Below are 15042 nucleotides of genomic sequence, written 5' to 3'. Positions count from 1 at the left end.
GGGCCGAGTCCCTGCGGAGCCGCGGCCGCCGTCGGTGCCGGCCCTGCCGAGGCCGAGTGGCCGTGGCTGGGGGGCCCAGCAGCCTCCAGGCTCGGGATAAATGTCACCCCAAGGCCGAGTGGCCGTGGCTGGGGGGCCCAGCAGCCTCCAGGCTCGGGATAAATGTCACCCCAAGGCCGAGTGGCCGTGGCTGGGGGGCCCAGCAGCCTCCAGGCTCGGGAGAAGTGTCCCCCCAAGGCCGCGTGGCCCGCGGAGCCGGCGGGTAGGGGGGAAGCGGCCCCGGGAGGCAGCAGCACGGAAAGGGCTCTGAAGGGCTCCGGCTCTCCTCCCTCCCTCCCTCCCTCCCCACCCGAGCTCCAGCCCAGGCAGCGTTCGCCTTCCGCCCTCCTCGCACGGGTCCCGCCGGCCGAAATCACCCACGAGGCTCCACCGCGCCCGTCGTGCCCATCCCACCGCAGCGTTCGGCATCGCCCGCAGCTCCCGCTGTCCCGTAACGCAGAACACCGAGTCAGGAGCGAGGGGAGTGACCGCGGGGTGCGGGGCGGTGCGGCCGGGGAGGAGGGCTCGGGGCGCAGCAGCCCGGAGGCTGATCCCGGCTCTTGGCTCCCTCCGTGGTCTCGGGAAGCCACTCAACCTCTCTGCCTCAGTGTCCCCATCTGCAAAGGTGGGGGGGATTCAATTTTACCTCACCGGGCTGTTGTGAGGCGTGAGCAGCGCGTGACGTGTTCTCTAAATGTGACGTATTATTATTATTTTGTGTCATAGGATTATTCTGCAGGGGGTGCCCGAGGAGGGGGAGACTCCGCTGTCCCTGCGCCGTGGTGGGGGAGGCGAGGGCTGGAGAGGGGAGGTCTGTGCTTGGTGTGAGACAACAGCTCTGGGGGGGCCGGGGCAGAGCCCCCGGCCCGGGGGGAACCCACCGGTTGCTTCTGCCTTTGTGTCTCCCCTCCCCGGGGGCTGTAAGAGCGTCGTCTCCTTAGCAACATTTCCTGACTTGATGTTGTGATTTTACTATTGTAAAGGGTTGAAATAAAGCTTCTAGATGTTCCTCCTCAGGCTGGTGTGACTCTGTGGGGCAGGAGGGCCGGGCGGGGGGCGATGGCACAGTCCGGGGTACCTGAGGTGGTGCTGGCAGAGCGCTAAGGAGGGGGCTGAAGGAATTCGGGTGTCTCTGATTTCAGCCACAAGAGAATTTCCCTCCCTGGCTTTGCTCCTGCACTCAGAGGGGAGGGGGCTTTGGGCTGACACGGGGCCCTGCGGTGCCCATGGCACAGCTGGAACAGCTGGCACAGCCAACACAGCTGGCACAGCCAGAGGGCACCGGCACCTCCCAGGAGGTGCCCCTGGCCACTCACACAGATAAAGGTTTCCCACCTGGGCTTGGATGTGACCTGAGACCCCAACCAGGATTGGGACCCAAGGTCCAGGTCCCTATGGCTGGAGCAGCTGCTCCTCTGCCCCTCCTTGAGCGCTGCTGTGGGAACAGCCCCAGCTGCCCCAGACACATGGGACACACTGGCTTGGCTTCCCCAGGCACTTGGGGTCGGTTTTCCTGGGCACTGGGACACGCTGGGCTGGGTTCTCCAGGCACCAGCAGCACCAGGACACATCTCGTCCCAGCAGCCCCCCCTCAGTGCCAGCCCCCTGTGCCCACAGCCACTGTCCCCTGGGGGTGGCTGGGGTCCGTGTGGGGGCACAGCATGGCCCTGCAGCCCCTCACTCCCCCACAGCCCCAGGGCAGCTCTGCACCTCTCCCAGCAGACAAGCAGCCAATGCTGCTCTTCCCTACCCAGGAAAAGGCACAAAAGCCAAACTTTGCAGGAAAAAAAAAGTAAAAAATAATGAAGAGGACAGAGGCAGTTCCTACTCTATCCCTTTTTATTGTCTTTAATCTATGTTGTAAAAAGATCCAGTATCACATAACAGCCACGGAAGTATCCCAATATCACACTAGTTCGGAACCATTTAGACAATAGCTTAGTCTTTTTTTTTTTGTCTTTTTTTTGTCTTTTTTTTTAAACCTGCTGGAAGGGAAAACCATACTGCCCATTATACAGGCCAAAAGAAACAAACACTGGTCAAATAATAGTGACAACCTCAAGCAAGTGAAATGAAGATGAGCAGTTTGGAGTGACCCCAGGCTGCAGGACTCCGAGGGCCCCGCGCCGGCGTCCCCAGGGCCGGGGGGAGCAGAGCCTCGGAAGGGCCCCCCTGGGCCTTGTGCTGGCACAGCCACGGCGCCTTAAAGCCCATGAGCAGTAACTTAAATGGTAGAACTGGGAGAACCAAAGGGTGGCCCCGGGGGGCGCGGGGCAGGAGCCCCTGAGCCATGGAAACGGCCTCGCTCCCATTCCCGGCTGCAGGTACAAAGAGCGTAAGAAATGGGAATAAAAAGAAAGGAGCCCAGGCCCCGGGGGGGCACAGCCCTGGGCACGAGGGCTCCCGTTACAAACCCCGACCCTCACAACAGCCCTGTGAGGTAGGTCACTGTCTTCTTCGGACAGAGAATCCAAGGCAAAGCTGGGACTAAACTCCAGATTCCTCAGTGAGTGCTGTGCCTGTCGCAATCCTCCTTCCACAGAATATGGTCCCTGTTCATAGAAAACAAAGGATTTTGTGCCTCTGCTCCTGGCTTCCTGCAGGAGTGGCGCTCACAGGCAGCCTGGCAGCTACAATCACGTCCTGTGTTGCACAAGGGACAGGGATCCGGCCTCCTCCACATGGGGAGAACAGGAATTTTAAAAAAAAATCATAGGAACAACGCAAGAGGACGAGAAGTACAGGCAGGTTGGGAAGGACGAGTCACATCTCACACTCAGACACCACGACTGTGCTGGGGCTGGCAGGGCCCCTCGGATCCCGCGTGGAATTCCTCTCCATCCGGTGCTTTCGGGGCTTCCTCCATGTGGAGAGTGGAGAGAACACGATCAGCGATCCCCTCCCTGCCGGAGCTGCTGGATCCACGATCCTGGCACAGCCGGGACATCCGTCCTCCTCTTGAGCCCAGAGCAGCTCTGGCCCCGGAGTGGCTCCAGCCTGGCCCCGTGGGGAGGGGGCAGAGGAGGGCCCGCAGCAGCCGTGTCCTTGTTCCCGGTCAGGGACCGGCGCTGGGACGAGCGGAGGAGGCGGGTGGGCGTCCACGGAGCTCGCGCCGGGGTCCGTCGGCACTCCCAGTCCATTCCCGGCGGGACTGCGCTGCTCTTCCCACGCGGTGACCATGCACGGAGCCGACAGCAGGAGATTCAGACAACATTAATCTTCTAGGATGGAGAGAGATGACTTCACAAGGGATAAATAGAACTTTATTTAAATAAACATTTGTGAACATCTTTATACAAATTACAAGTCCCCACACGAGGCTGCAGCTCTGCCTACGAGCCGAAGCTGCCGGGAGGGCCCTTGAGCAGATCCACCAGGATGTCGAGCAGTTGGCTGTGCTGGTGGTGCAGGTCCCCGGGGATCGCGGCCATCTCGTAGCACAGGCACGTCTCCACCATCTTGGAGAGGGACACGCGGAAGTCGCGCAGCAGGCGGATGGTGTAGGAGTCCCCCTCCAGCACCAGCAGGTCGCTGTCCGTCAGGGACACCGTCGCTCGCCAGCCGTCATCTTGGGGGGAGGGAGAGCGCGTGAGCGGGGCTGCTCGGGCTCCTCTGCTGCCCCTGGGGCAGCTCCTCCCCACACTCGTTTCAGCCAGGTCCGGGGACTCGACTGGGCTGACAGCTCCCACAAAGCCAGGCAGCTCTGAGCACGCACTGGGATCCTCCCTGTTTCCCACAGGAGGTGACTGACAGCACAGCCCTACTGAGCTCGCGGCCTAGAGACTGACTGCAGCACTGCCAAAACCCCAGGGGCTGAAGGGACACATCCCCAGGGACAAGTGGGATCCTACCAGCTCAGCTCCCTTCCCCAGGATGCTCCAGGCAAAGCCCCAAGGCTCAGCCTGCGGGGGCTGGCTTTGTCTCCCTGCAGAGCAGCAGCCAGGAAGAGCTCACAAACCCTCACCTGCACAGCCCCACCACGGCAATGCGTGCCCAGCCCGAGAGCCTTGGGAAGCAGGAACTGGGGCCAGGGAGCAGGGGGAGCAGGGAGAGCAGGCTGGGCGCCCCCGGAGCACTCACCTCGCACGTGGATGTCAGTGTCGGTCATGAGCAGCACGGCCAGCGGGTGCACCTGGGACGAGTCCCGCACGAAGACGCCGCCGTTGGACTTGACGGCCATGAAGTAGGTGAGCCAGCGGCTGTAGAGCTTGGACGCCTCCCTGCAGGGGCAGCTCCGTCAGCCCGGCCGGGCCGGCACAGCCGCTGCCCCGTGGGACCCCCTCCCCGCTCACTCACCTGTTGATGGTGGACTTGTGCAGCAGCACGGTGCCAGCCTTGGTCCGGTACGCGTAACTGTTGGGCTTGAACTTCCCCTGGCGCGTCACCTTGCCTTGTCTCACCTGCCACGGGAGGGGACTGTCACAGCCTGCACCAGCCCCGGCAGCCACAGCCACCCCTCTGACAGGGGGAGGGGGATGATATCCCTCCACTCCCAGGAGCTCCATGGCTTAGCGGAGCGCGTTCTGGGGTGACCACACCTGGCAGTCACCCAGTGCCAGGCAAGGGACAGACAACAGGAGGAGGAAGATGCCACCTCAGGCAGCAAACAGGAAGAAAATGCCACTCAGTGGCTCCCAGACCAAGTGACGAGAACCTGAGCATGGACCCAACACAAGCCGGGGTGGCCACTCCTCACGAGTGGGGATCAGGGACAGAGCACAGGGCAGAAGCCTGGCTTGGACACTCACTCCCAGGAGAGCAGAAGCATCTCTGCACCTCAGCACTCCGGTGACAGCAATCCCCAGAGAGCGATGGCAGCGCCAGTACCTGGATGAGGTTGGGGTAGAGCCCAGCCATGAGGACGCCCTTGACCAGTTCCTCCTCCTCGCTGTACTGGTTACACACAGACGAGGGCATGGTACAGTCGGATGGGGACGACACCAGGAAGGCTTCGTAGAGGTTCTCAGAAAACTGCTTGACAAGGCCTGGAGGGAGGAGACAGGCCCAAGGATGAGATTCACCCTCTCCTTTCCCCCATGGAATGAGTCACCCCGGCAGGGCAGCACCAGCCCAGGCTGGGACAGGAGACCTGTCCTGGGCCAAAGCCAGACCCTGCCCGGTGCCACGGTCGCTGGCCCAGCACAGCCCACTTGTGCCCCGTGTCCCTCCCTGTGCAGCAGCTGTGTGGGGCCAGGGGAGGGGCAGGATGGCCCTGAACTCACCGTTGATGAAGCGCAGGCTGGGCCCATACAGGTAGTAGTCCTGCAGGTAGTTGTCCCTGGCACGGCTGTCCCTGCGCCGCAGCACCTCCTCCCAGCCCGCCACCGCCCGCACGAAGGCCAGGTGGTCACTGCCGCTCTCCCGGCTCAGCACGGCCTTGGCCTGGGACAGGGACACAGGTGAGCCACGGGCAGCCCCGCCCCTCGCTCCCTCCTGTGCCAGGGGGGCTCCTCACCTTGTCCACCTCGGCGCGGTTCTGCAGGCTGCTGCTGAAGGGGTCCCGCGTCAGGCACGACACGATGACCAGCAGGGGGTGGAGGCAGCGGTAGATGGAGGCCAGGACAATGGCCTTGGCCAGCCGAGGGTCCGTGGAGATCTGGGCCAGGCGTTTGCCCAGAGTGGTCAGGGCTTCCCGCTGGTCCAGCACTCCTGCAGGAGAGCCACCCACGTGGCACATCCATCAGCTCCCAGGGCAGCCAAAACAGGGCATTTGGGAACTGCCAGGGCTGGGAAGATTTGGGATGACCTCCTGAAGAGGCACGAGGACAGGGGCCTGCAATGAGCACCCAGAACCCCCCAGGTCTAACTGAGCTTAGGACAAAGAAACAGCTGTCACAGCCACAGGACCATCAACAAGGCCCGGTCCTCAGCTCCAGATCACCACTTCCCTTCCATCACCTCCCCACCCCTTTTTTTTTTTTTTTAACCTTGGGAAGTTACCCCCAATTCTTAAGCAAAGCAGTGTGGGAAATAAAACAGCACAGGGCATGGGGTTTGGGAAAGTCACTATCAACTGCCATCCCCATCCAGGGACAATCCTGCCCAGTCTGCCCCACAGCAGCCTGGGCCAACTCGCACTTCCCACGTTTATAGACAGCAGATGTGTTTCCATTGAGAGTTAACTCACCGATCTCCTGCAGCAAGATCACGGCTTCATCCACAGCTTTGATGTCAGGACTGTCCAGAGCCTTGGAGAGAAACTCAACTGCCTGCAACACAGCAGGGAAGGGAAAAAGCCTGTTTCCCATACAGGTATGTGGGAGAGCCCTCAGGAACCCAGACTGCAACATAATTCCCTCTTTGTTTGCCTCCAAGGACATGAACTCAGCCCTCTCCATTCCTTCAGTCTTCCAGACACACTCTGTAATCTCAGAGATCTACAGAGTTCCTGGTCTGAACCTCCCTGGGCAGCACCGTGCTCAGCAAAGCAAGAACTCAAGCAGCAGCACTCTGGGTTCTTCCAGCTCCTGTCCCTGGGGCTCCATGAACCCTGCTCGTTCCCCGCAGGCAGCTGTGCTCACCGTTTTCTCTGGCATGTGGATCTTGGCCTGCACCACCAGGTTCTCCAGGGGCGTGCGCAGGATCTCGGGCACCTGGTACGTGGGCATCTTGTCCAGGCGGCTGCGCGGGAACAGGTGGTAGGCGAAGCCCGACTGGCAGCGCCCGGCGCGCCCGCGCCGCTGCACCACGTTGGACTTGGACACCCACACGGTCTCCAGGCAGGACACCTGCGGGGACAGGAGCAGGGTGAGCGCTCCCACAGCTCTGCTCTGTTCACACCATGGAACCCCGGATTGACTTGGGCTGGAAGAGACCTTAAAGCCCATCCAGTGCCACCCCTGCCATGGGCAGGGACACCTCCCACTGTCCCTGGCTGCTCCCAGCCCCAGTGTCCAACCTGGCCTTGGGCACTGCCAGGGATCCAGGGGGAGCCACAGCTTCTCTGGAAAATCCATTTCAGCCCCTCACCATCCTCACAGCCAAGAATTCCTTCCCAATATCCCATCTAACCCTGCCCTCTAGCACTGAGAATTCCCCCTTGTCCTGTCACTCCAGGCCCTTATCCAAAGTCCCTCCCTTTGCCATCTTTCCACCCAGCCAAGAGAACTCAGACTCCTCAGGACTGATGAATGGTCCCACAGGGCCAGAGGTGCCTTTCCCTCTCTCCTGCCTCTTGCAGTGCCGCTCTCTGTCCGGCAGCAGCGCCGGGGCTGCATGGATGGGACCCAGATGCCACCTGCTGGACACCTGTCCCAGGCCCCATCCCAGGGCTCCCCATCCCAGCCCTGCCTCGGGGTCTGCAGTCTGAACTGAGATAAAACCGAGAAAATATCAAAGGGTTGGGTTTTAACCAGAACTGCTCCAAGGTGTGAATGGCCACCTGGCCCTGGGAGATGATGTTCTAGAACAGGGGCAGAGGGATGCTCCCAGAATTCCTTCTCCCAACAGCAACAGCAGCACAGTTGCCTTCACCTTGCTACAAAGGTGTACGAACAAGAGCCTTCCCAGGGCCCAGCACTGCCAGGAACAGGCTCTGGGGCAGCAGATCGTCCTCGGAAAGCTGAGGAACAGGCTGTGGGATTGGGCCAGGAGAGCTGGAATTGAGCAGAATCTAACAGGTCAGGGCTGCCCTGCAAGGGCCAGCAAGAGATTTTTGATGAAATCATAGAAAAAGGCTGAAAGCAAACAGAAAAGCTACAGATGTTCTATGGTGAAACAGAGAGCTGGAAAGGGAGTAGGATTTGCCTTAAATTTGTTTGAAAAAACTCAGAATTTGATGGGGAGCCTGGCTCAGAGCTTGGACACAGCAAACACTGATGAGGAGCCAAACACTGTCCCCAAACAGGGACACAACGCCTGTGTCCCAGGGGCCAAATAGGAAGCAGCTCCATCATCCTCTTAATGGCACCTCCAACACTCCTCTGACCACAGCCCTCTCCAGTGCCCCAAATGAGTCAGAGGCAGCAGGGCAGCAGTACCTTGGTCTTGAGGTCGTAGCGCTCCTCCTTGTGCGTGCCACTGTCCACCACGTGCACGATGTCGTTGATGGTGATGGAGGTCTCCGCGATGTTGGTGGCCAGGACAATCTTCCTGACGCCTGGTGGAGGCCTCTGGAAGATGTTCTGCTGGTCCATCATGGGGATGTTGGAGTGCACTGGGAAATCAAAGCAGAGTCAGTCCCGCCCGGCTGAGGTTCTCTTGTACCATCACCTCCTGCTTCCAGAGATGGGGGCAGAAATGGGGACACCAGCTACCAATAGTCACAGCCAGCAGCTTCCTGCCAGCCAGACCCCAGGAAGAATCTTCCACAAGTCATTTGGGAAGGCCTCATTTCAGTTGCTTCAACCTGTGGCTCAGTAGCAGCAGGAGCTCTGCTCACCTCATGTCCCAGAGCACCCCAGGAATATCCCTGGCAGAAATCCCACTCCCTCCCACAATCCAGTTCTGAAGCTGCCCCTCCTCAAGAGTCCCCTGGGGCAGGGGAATGGGGAATCCTCACTACCACCTGGGTCCACTGTCTGAAGTGGGTCTCAGCAAGGGCCCGTGGCTGTCCTGTGTCCCAGCTTTGCCCTGTCACAGCTCAGCGACGCGCAGGAATCCCCAAGCAGCGGCAGAGGAGAACAGGCACCTTCCACCAAACAACACCTGCACTTATTAACAGCCCAGCTGCTCAAAGCTCTGCTCCTCCCTGGCCTGGTTTGACATTAAATAGGCAGAGCTGCTAAAAAACAAACAAAAAATGCCAAAACCCTAAAGAGCTTTGCAGAGCAAAACGGGCTTTTGTTATAAATTTCCTCCTGGGGCAAGGAATGTTAAATTCACTGATCAAAGCTGAGCTCTGGAGTTCACCTGCATCCCACAAAACAGGTCCTGAGATCTTTTCTGTGCAGGCTCAGCATGCAGCCACAACACTGCAGAACTGAGCTGCTTTCCCCTTGCCTAATTCCGAATTGCTGGAGGCAAATGGGAAGCCACTCTTTGATCACACACAGGAGTTACTCAGCCTCTGCTAGGAGGAGTTACTCACACTTACCACACACCATTACACAGCTGGGACATCAAAGCTTACCAGCACTGTACCAGAGCAAAGCTGAAGGAGCACATTGAGCCAATTGTCCCAGATTCTCCCGAATCCTGGGAAGAAGGGGCTGGCCCTGCCCTCTCACCTGGCAAGACGAGGTAGCGGCTGTTCTGCGAGCCCAGCATCTCCAGCAGCCGCTGCTGCACCCCTTTGATCTCCTGCCAGCCAGGGAGGAAGCACAGGATCCCACCTGGAACACACCGGGAGTTAAGAACACACAACCTCAAAATCCAGGTGCTTCTCCCCAGCTGGAGACACAGGTTTCCAGGGCAGAAAGCAACCAGGCTACCTGGGGTTTGACAGTGAATAGCCAGGAGCTTTGAAACACTTCAATCTCTTGGAAGTCACCCGAGAGTTCTGCCTTCTTCCCAAAAACATCACCCTCCAGGCAAGGGTATTTGACAGGATGGGGCTCCAACACAAAAGGCAATTGTGCAGCACAAGGCTGCCAGTGATGGAGCACAGACAAGTCCTAGACCAGCTGCCCAGGACACTGAGGAGTCCAACCCTGTCTTAGCCAAAGACTCAGAATTTGCTTGTGCCACATGGCTCAAGACCACTTGGATCAGCAGGAATTCAAGGAGCCCTTGCACAAGAGGCATCGGGGTGTGTCTGGAGGGGTTCCCTTTCTCTCCCCCCAGCAGAAGGAAAGAGCTCGAGGTGAGGCAGGACCCACCTGGCTCTCCGTGGGCATCGATTTGCAGCACGAGGTCAGTGATCAGGTCAAGGTCGAGGACACACTCATCGTCGGATTGCTGGGTGGAACAGGACAGGCAGGTCAGGGAGGTGTCAGCACACAGCACAGGGGCACCCTCCAGAGCACCTTCTGCAGACAGCAAACGCCTGTACTTGGACAGCCTGCCCAGGACTTGGAGCCAGGAGCCTGGTCTGGGCTCCATCTGGAACCTGCTCTGGTCACAACTGATGCCAGAGAGAAGGCACAGTCCCTTCCCATTGTCCAGATCTCAGAGCTGAGATCTGTGCACCTCTGCTGAACAGCACCTCACAATTAACAGAATTCCCATGAGATACCTGTGGACAAACTGTGCCACATGCACCTGGGAGTTCAAATCCATCAGGCTCTGAGCAGCAGCTTCTGTATCTCTCAGTAATTTGGAACAGACCATTAAAGCGCAGATAAAATCCCTGCCACAGCAGAAACAGGAAGAATGCCCTGGAGGCACTGGGATACCCCAAGCGAGTTTGCTGATCATCCAGGACTGGGAGAAGTGGCTGATACTTCAGACACTTGTTCAGCCACAGGGAGGGATCTCTCCAAGGCTGGAAAAACGGGCTGAAAGACTCCAGACCAGCAGGTTGGACCAGAAAACGTCTGGAGATGCCAGCCAACCTCAGTGAGTCTGTGACTCCATGACCCATCACTGGTATAGGATTACCCAGAGCACAGCACATGTCTGGAGGGCATTTTCCAGAGGAACAGTCAGACTAGTTGCAGAAAGCAGCAGTCAGGGAATTCAGTCATGCAGGACGGTAAGCACTGAGGTAACAGTGCTGGAAGCCACAACCATCCCAGTCCTGGGCCATGCTTGCCCGGGGTGTGCAAACATCCAACTCTGCGTCTGTGTACACACAGCAACGAGCTCTCAGCCTACTCAAACATCAAACTTCCCATTAAAGGGAGACAAAAGCAACTCGACCTCAATGTGGAGTCATCTTCATGCATAATTTAATCAAACTGCTCTGGGGTTCTACTAAGCCGACTACACTTCACGAGGACTAACGTGGAATTAAAGCTAAGCAGTGTCCAACAACCACAGGGAAGCAGGAGCAGTTCCAGGCCCAAACTCTCCCCCTGCTGATAGGCCAGAAGCCAGTGCCCCATCCAAGGGGGACAGCTCCCCCACGACACTGCACACCCACCTTGATCTCGTAGTGCCGGTGCCGGTGCCGGCCCAGCTTGGCCAGGATCTCCTCCAGGTAGTATTCCTTCACCGGGTACATGAAGCCCGGCACCTTGACCACGGGGCAATCCCCAAAGTAGTGGGAGAAGCGCTGGTTGTCCCCAGTGGCGCTCATGAGCACCAGGCGCAGGTCGGGGTTCAGCTTCTGGATGCCTTTGAGCAGGATGAGCAGGAAATCTGTGTTCACGTCCCGCTCGTGCACCTCGTCCACCACGACGTGGCTGACGCCCTCCAGGCTGGGGTTGCCCTGCAGCTTCCTGAGCAGGATGCCCACAGTGCAGAAGAGCAGGGCCCCTCCCCGGGCAGGGGGTTTGCTCTCCAGCCGCACCTGGTAGCCCACGTTCTTCCTCATGTTGGGCCCCAGCTCCTGCGCCACGCGCTGGGCGACCGAGATGGCGCTGATGCGCCGGGGCTGGGTGATGACCACGTTGCAGCGCGCGCCGCGGCCCTCCAGGATGTAGTGTTCCAGCAGCAGCTGCGGGATCCTCGTGGTTTTCCCACAGCCCGTGTCTCCTGCTATCACCACCACGGGGTTCTGCTCGATGGCTGACAGGATGGTGTCCTTGTGAGGGTCTACTGGCAGCGGGTGGCTCTCCTGCCAGGAGGCTCCTCTCCTTTTCCAGAGGGCCAGCAGGTTCTGGCTAAGGCGCACTTCCTCTGCTTCCAGCATGGGGATGTAGGTCTTCCCCGTGATGGCATCGCTGATCGCACCGGATTCCTTGGTCAGGTTCATCATGTCATCAGCGATCCGGGGCCTGGACTCCCTGATGTCCACGGGATACTGGGAGAGAGCGAGAAAGTTGGCGAGGACAGCAAGGTTAGTACCGGTCCTAAGAAGGACAGAAAGAAACAAGTGCCTGGAACAGACTCAGCCAGTCTGGCTTGGCCAAGGCTCTGCCAAGGTCTCCTCAGATCTTAGGTAACTCAGCCTTGTTCGGAACTGAGGTTATTTAAAGTGAAAACTAATTTGGGCAGCCCCCTGTGTGTTCCTTGCTGCATTCCCTGTTTTAGGAGGGGTATTAGTGCTGCTGCCTGAACTGACAGGCACAAACCAGTAACTTCAGCTCTCCAACACAACAGCCCCTCAAAGACAACTTTTGGAAACTATCAAGTTACACCACCACCCAGACACATAACTTACACAAAACACAAGCGTTTGGCTAAGCCAGAAATATTCTGTCTTGGCAAAAGAAAGAACAGAAGTCCCACATCCCACAGGAAGAACTACAAGGAGCAACAGGTCAGGAATTGTCTAGAACAAAAATCAAAGCATTGGCCCAGATGTTCATGGGATTAGAAGTTGCTGAACTTTTTATCAATCACAACTTTTGGATTCAACCTTAAGAGTCCTGGAGTCTTCCAAAGGGAAGGCCACTGCCCAGAAAGGGCAGCAGAGACTGATCAGGTTTTGTGGCAACAATCAAACCATGAATTCCCTCAACATTTTGACAGGAAGCTTTCAAACACATCCAATTCCTGAAGTGAAATGGGATCAGGCAAAGGAGATCCTCAGGGGGCTGAGCCTTACGTGGTTCAGGTAGTTCTCAATCTTGCGCAGGGTGGCCTCAGGGACTTTGATGTGGCAGGGCTTCCTCTGGTTCTCCCCCAGCTCCCGCAGGGACGTCATGTTGTACATGGCATGGCTCAGGGGGTTGTTGTTCTTGTCCACCAGGCCAAGGCTCTGCAGGGAACAGGCAAACAACACCATCAGGTCTGAGGCTGCTCACACCAAGGGCTGGTATACAGAGCACCCGGATCCCATGTTTGGCTAGGCCCACTCCTTACCATCCCAAATCCATCAATTCCTGCCTTTCTTGCCACAGCAAGAAACCAGACATGATCCCACTCCAGCTCTGGAGAACCAGACACACCAGACACAACACTTGCAAGGTCTCAAACAGTCCCATGAGAGGAACAGCAGACATGACTGCAAAACCCTCTTGTTGAGTCCCTTGCTGTGGTTCTGGCATGCTGTGAATCCCAAGGTTTGGAAGTTCATGTTTATTAAGCATTAGCTCATTAAGCAAGCCAAAGATCAGGAAGTTTCCGGCATCCCCTGTCAGGCTCAAACCCAGTGAGTGATGTGGGAGGAGCTGTATCCACAGGCACATCCCCAGGGGATACAGGAGCCTGGGGCACTCACCTTCAGCTTCTGACAGGCCAGAGCTGCTGCTTTGTTCTCGGCCTCCACCTTGCGCCGGCCCTTGGCAGCGAAGGTCATGGGGCAGGGCCAGCGCAGTGTGAGCTTGCAGATCTTGGTCTTGGTGCCCACCGTGCGGAACTGCATGTACTCCTGCAGGGAACAACAGCACCGGGCTCTGCAGGACCGCCTGGGCCCAGAGGGACCACCCTGCCCAGCCCCTGGCCCTGCCCAGACACCCCAGCAGCCCCACCCTGGGCATCCCTGGCAGCGCTGTCCAAACGCTCCTGGAGCTCTGGCAGCCTCGGGGCCGTGCCCATTCCCTGGGGAGCCTGGGCAGTGCCCAGCACCCTCTGGGGGAAGAACCTTTCCCTGCTCTCCAGGCTGATCCTCCCCTGGCCCAGCTCCAGCCACTCCCTGGGTCCTGTCCCTGTCAAAGGGAGCAGAGCTCAGAGCTGCCCCTCAAGAGGAGCTGCAGCCCCTGCTGAGCTCTGCCCTCAGTCTCCTCTGCTCCAGCTGAACCAACCCAGTGCCCTCAACCACTCCTCGTGTGGCCCTTCCAGACCTTTCACCACGGGGTTTTTTGCTGGATTAGTTGGATTTTTTGGGATTTTTTAAAACGGAGCACTAGAAGGAGTTTACTGCACTGAACTCCACCGCCTCAGCTCGCCAGGCGCTGTCTAAGCCAAAGTGAGAGCAAGCAGCTGTGGGGAACATCCTGAGAGCCTTGGGGTGGAACTCAGCTCCTTTCTGCTGAACACCTCCTGGGAAGGAGGTGGGTAACACATCCCGGGAAGGAGGATCACCAGATACGGGCAAGAATCGAGCTGTGGAAAGATTCCATCAGCACAGAAGCTACACATTGCTCCCAGTAACACAAACTTGTGCTTGTTGCAGATATATGGGGAAAGGAAACCTTAGATAGTATCTCCTTCATTCAGACAGCAGCTCCTCCACTGCCCTGGCCTCAGGGAGCAACATTCCTCATGATTCTATCAAGACATTCCCTCATGTCTCACCACAAAGTCTTTTCTCTGCTGTTCACACTGATTTCTCTAGGTCTAGTTCTAACTTCCCTCCTCTCCCCAGTTCTGCTGCCCAAAGAAAGCACTGAAAATGATTCCAGTTGGAGCCTCTGAGCTTTGTCCCTGGCAGGGGTCAGACAGCACCTTACCTTGACTGTGGAGGAAGAGGTTGCAATCTGAATCACTTGGGCCAGGAGATTTTTGGGAAGTGGGAACTGTGTCAGGGCACGGATGGCGGTGTTGTCGTCTGTCATTTCAATGGAACTCCCTCCTCGGCTGCATGGAACATGAGGAGAGTTGGATGTACAAATGCCCACTTGTGCTCAGACCCACTCCACTCCAGGAGTGCTGCTGAGCTCTGAAACCACTCAGTGAAAGCCCAGGTAATTCTGGTCATGTGCAGAGTCCAGCTGTCCCTTGCTACTAAAATCTGTCAGTCACGACCACCCAGCCCAGCAAAGCCACCTACTACAGAGTGATCCAACCTTCACACCAAGACTAAACAGCTCTAAACAGATTTAATTAATAAATAATTCTGAATAAAAAACCCCATCACTGAAATAACCACCATCACCTACATCTCTTACAGATCTTGCTCCTGCTGCCTATTAGAAATCCAAGATCTGTGCTCATAAAGTCAAGCAGGCAGCTTCAAGCAGGGGATGAGAAGGAGCATATTTAGCACTGCCCTCAAAACCAGGGTGGTCAAAACCTGGTGTAAGTGCACATGCACCACTTCTGGGGATGGAAATGTCCTTAGGCACAGAAGAATAAGGCAGCTAACAAGACTGGCAGCAGTCTCTCCAGAGGGCAGAGCTGCAGAGAAGAAGTCTA

General features: G+C 57.8%; 1 protein-coding gene across 2 annotated transcripts in view; it reads right to left on the bottom strand.

The window, feature by feature from the left end:
* Nucleotides 1-1860: 1860 nt before the first annotated feature.
* The window catches only part of DHX30 (DExH-box helicase 30), a 31690-nt gene continuing 18508 nt past the window's right edge, over nucleotides 1861-15042 (bottom strand). For both annotated transcript variants that reach the window (XM_039548722.1, XM_039548721.1), the window contains 15 exons: nucleotides 14358-14484; nucleotides 13187-13336; nucleotides 12572-12724; nucleotides 11003-11824; nucleotides 9798-9876; nucleotides 9207-9311; nucleotides 8019-8194; nucleotides 6561-6767; nucleotides 6167-6248; nucleotides 5495-5688; nucleotides 5262-5421; nucleotides 4867-5024; nucleotides 4336-4439; nucleotides 4120-4259; nucleotides 1861-3607 (listed from right to left, as the gene is read on the bottom strand). In XM_039548722.1, the coding sequence (XP_039404656.1) occupies nucleotides 3372-3607; nucleotides 4120-4259; nucleotides 4336-4439; nucleotides 4867-5024; nucleotides 5262-5421; nucleotides 5495-5688; nucleotides 6167-6248; nucleotides 6561-6767; nucleotides 8019-8194; nucleotides 9207-9311; nucleotides 9798-9876; nucleotides 11003-11824; nucleotides 12572-12724; nucleotides 13187-13336; nucleotides 14358-14484 (2893 nt within the window). In that variant the 3' untranslated portion in view covers nucleotides 1861-3371. The remainder of the gene's footprint in view (nucleotides 3608-4119; nucleotides 4260-4335; nucleotides 4440-4866; nucleotides 5025-5261; nucleotides 5422-5494; nucleotides 5689-6166; nucleotides 6249-6560; nucleotides 6768-8018; nucleotides 8195-9206; nucleotides 9312-9797; nucleotides 9877-11002; nucleotides 11825-12571; nucleotides 12725-13186; nucleotides 13337-14357; nucleotides 14485-15042) is intronic.

The sequence above is a fragment of the Corvus cornix genome, chromosome 2 (genome assembly GCF_000738735.6).
Source record: "Corvus cornix cornix isolate S_Up_H32 chromosome 2, ASM73873v5, whole genome shotgun sequence".
In the NCBI taxonomy this organism is placed as follows: domain Eukaryota; kingdom Metazoa; phylum Chordata; class Aves; order Passeriformes; family Corvidae; genus Corvus; species Corvus cornix.
Note: the sequence above shows the minus strand (reverse complement) of the source record. Positions and strands in the feature narration are given on the sequence as shown.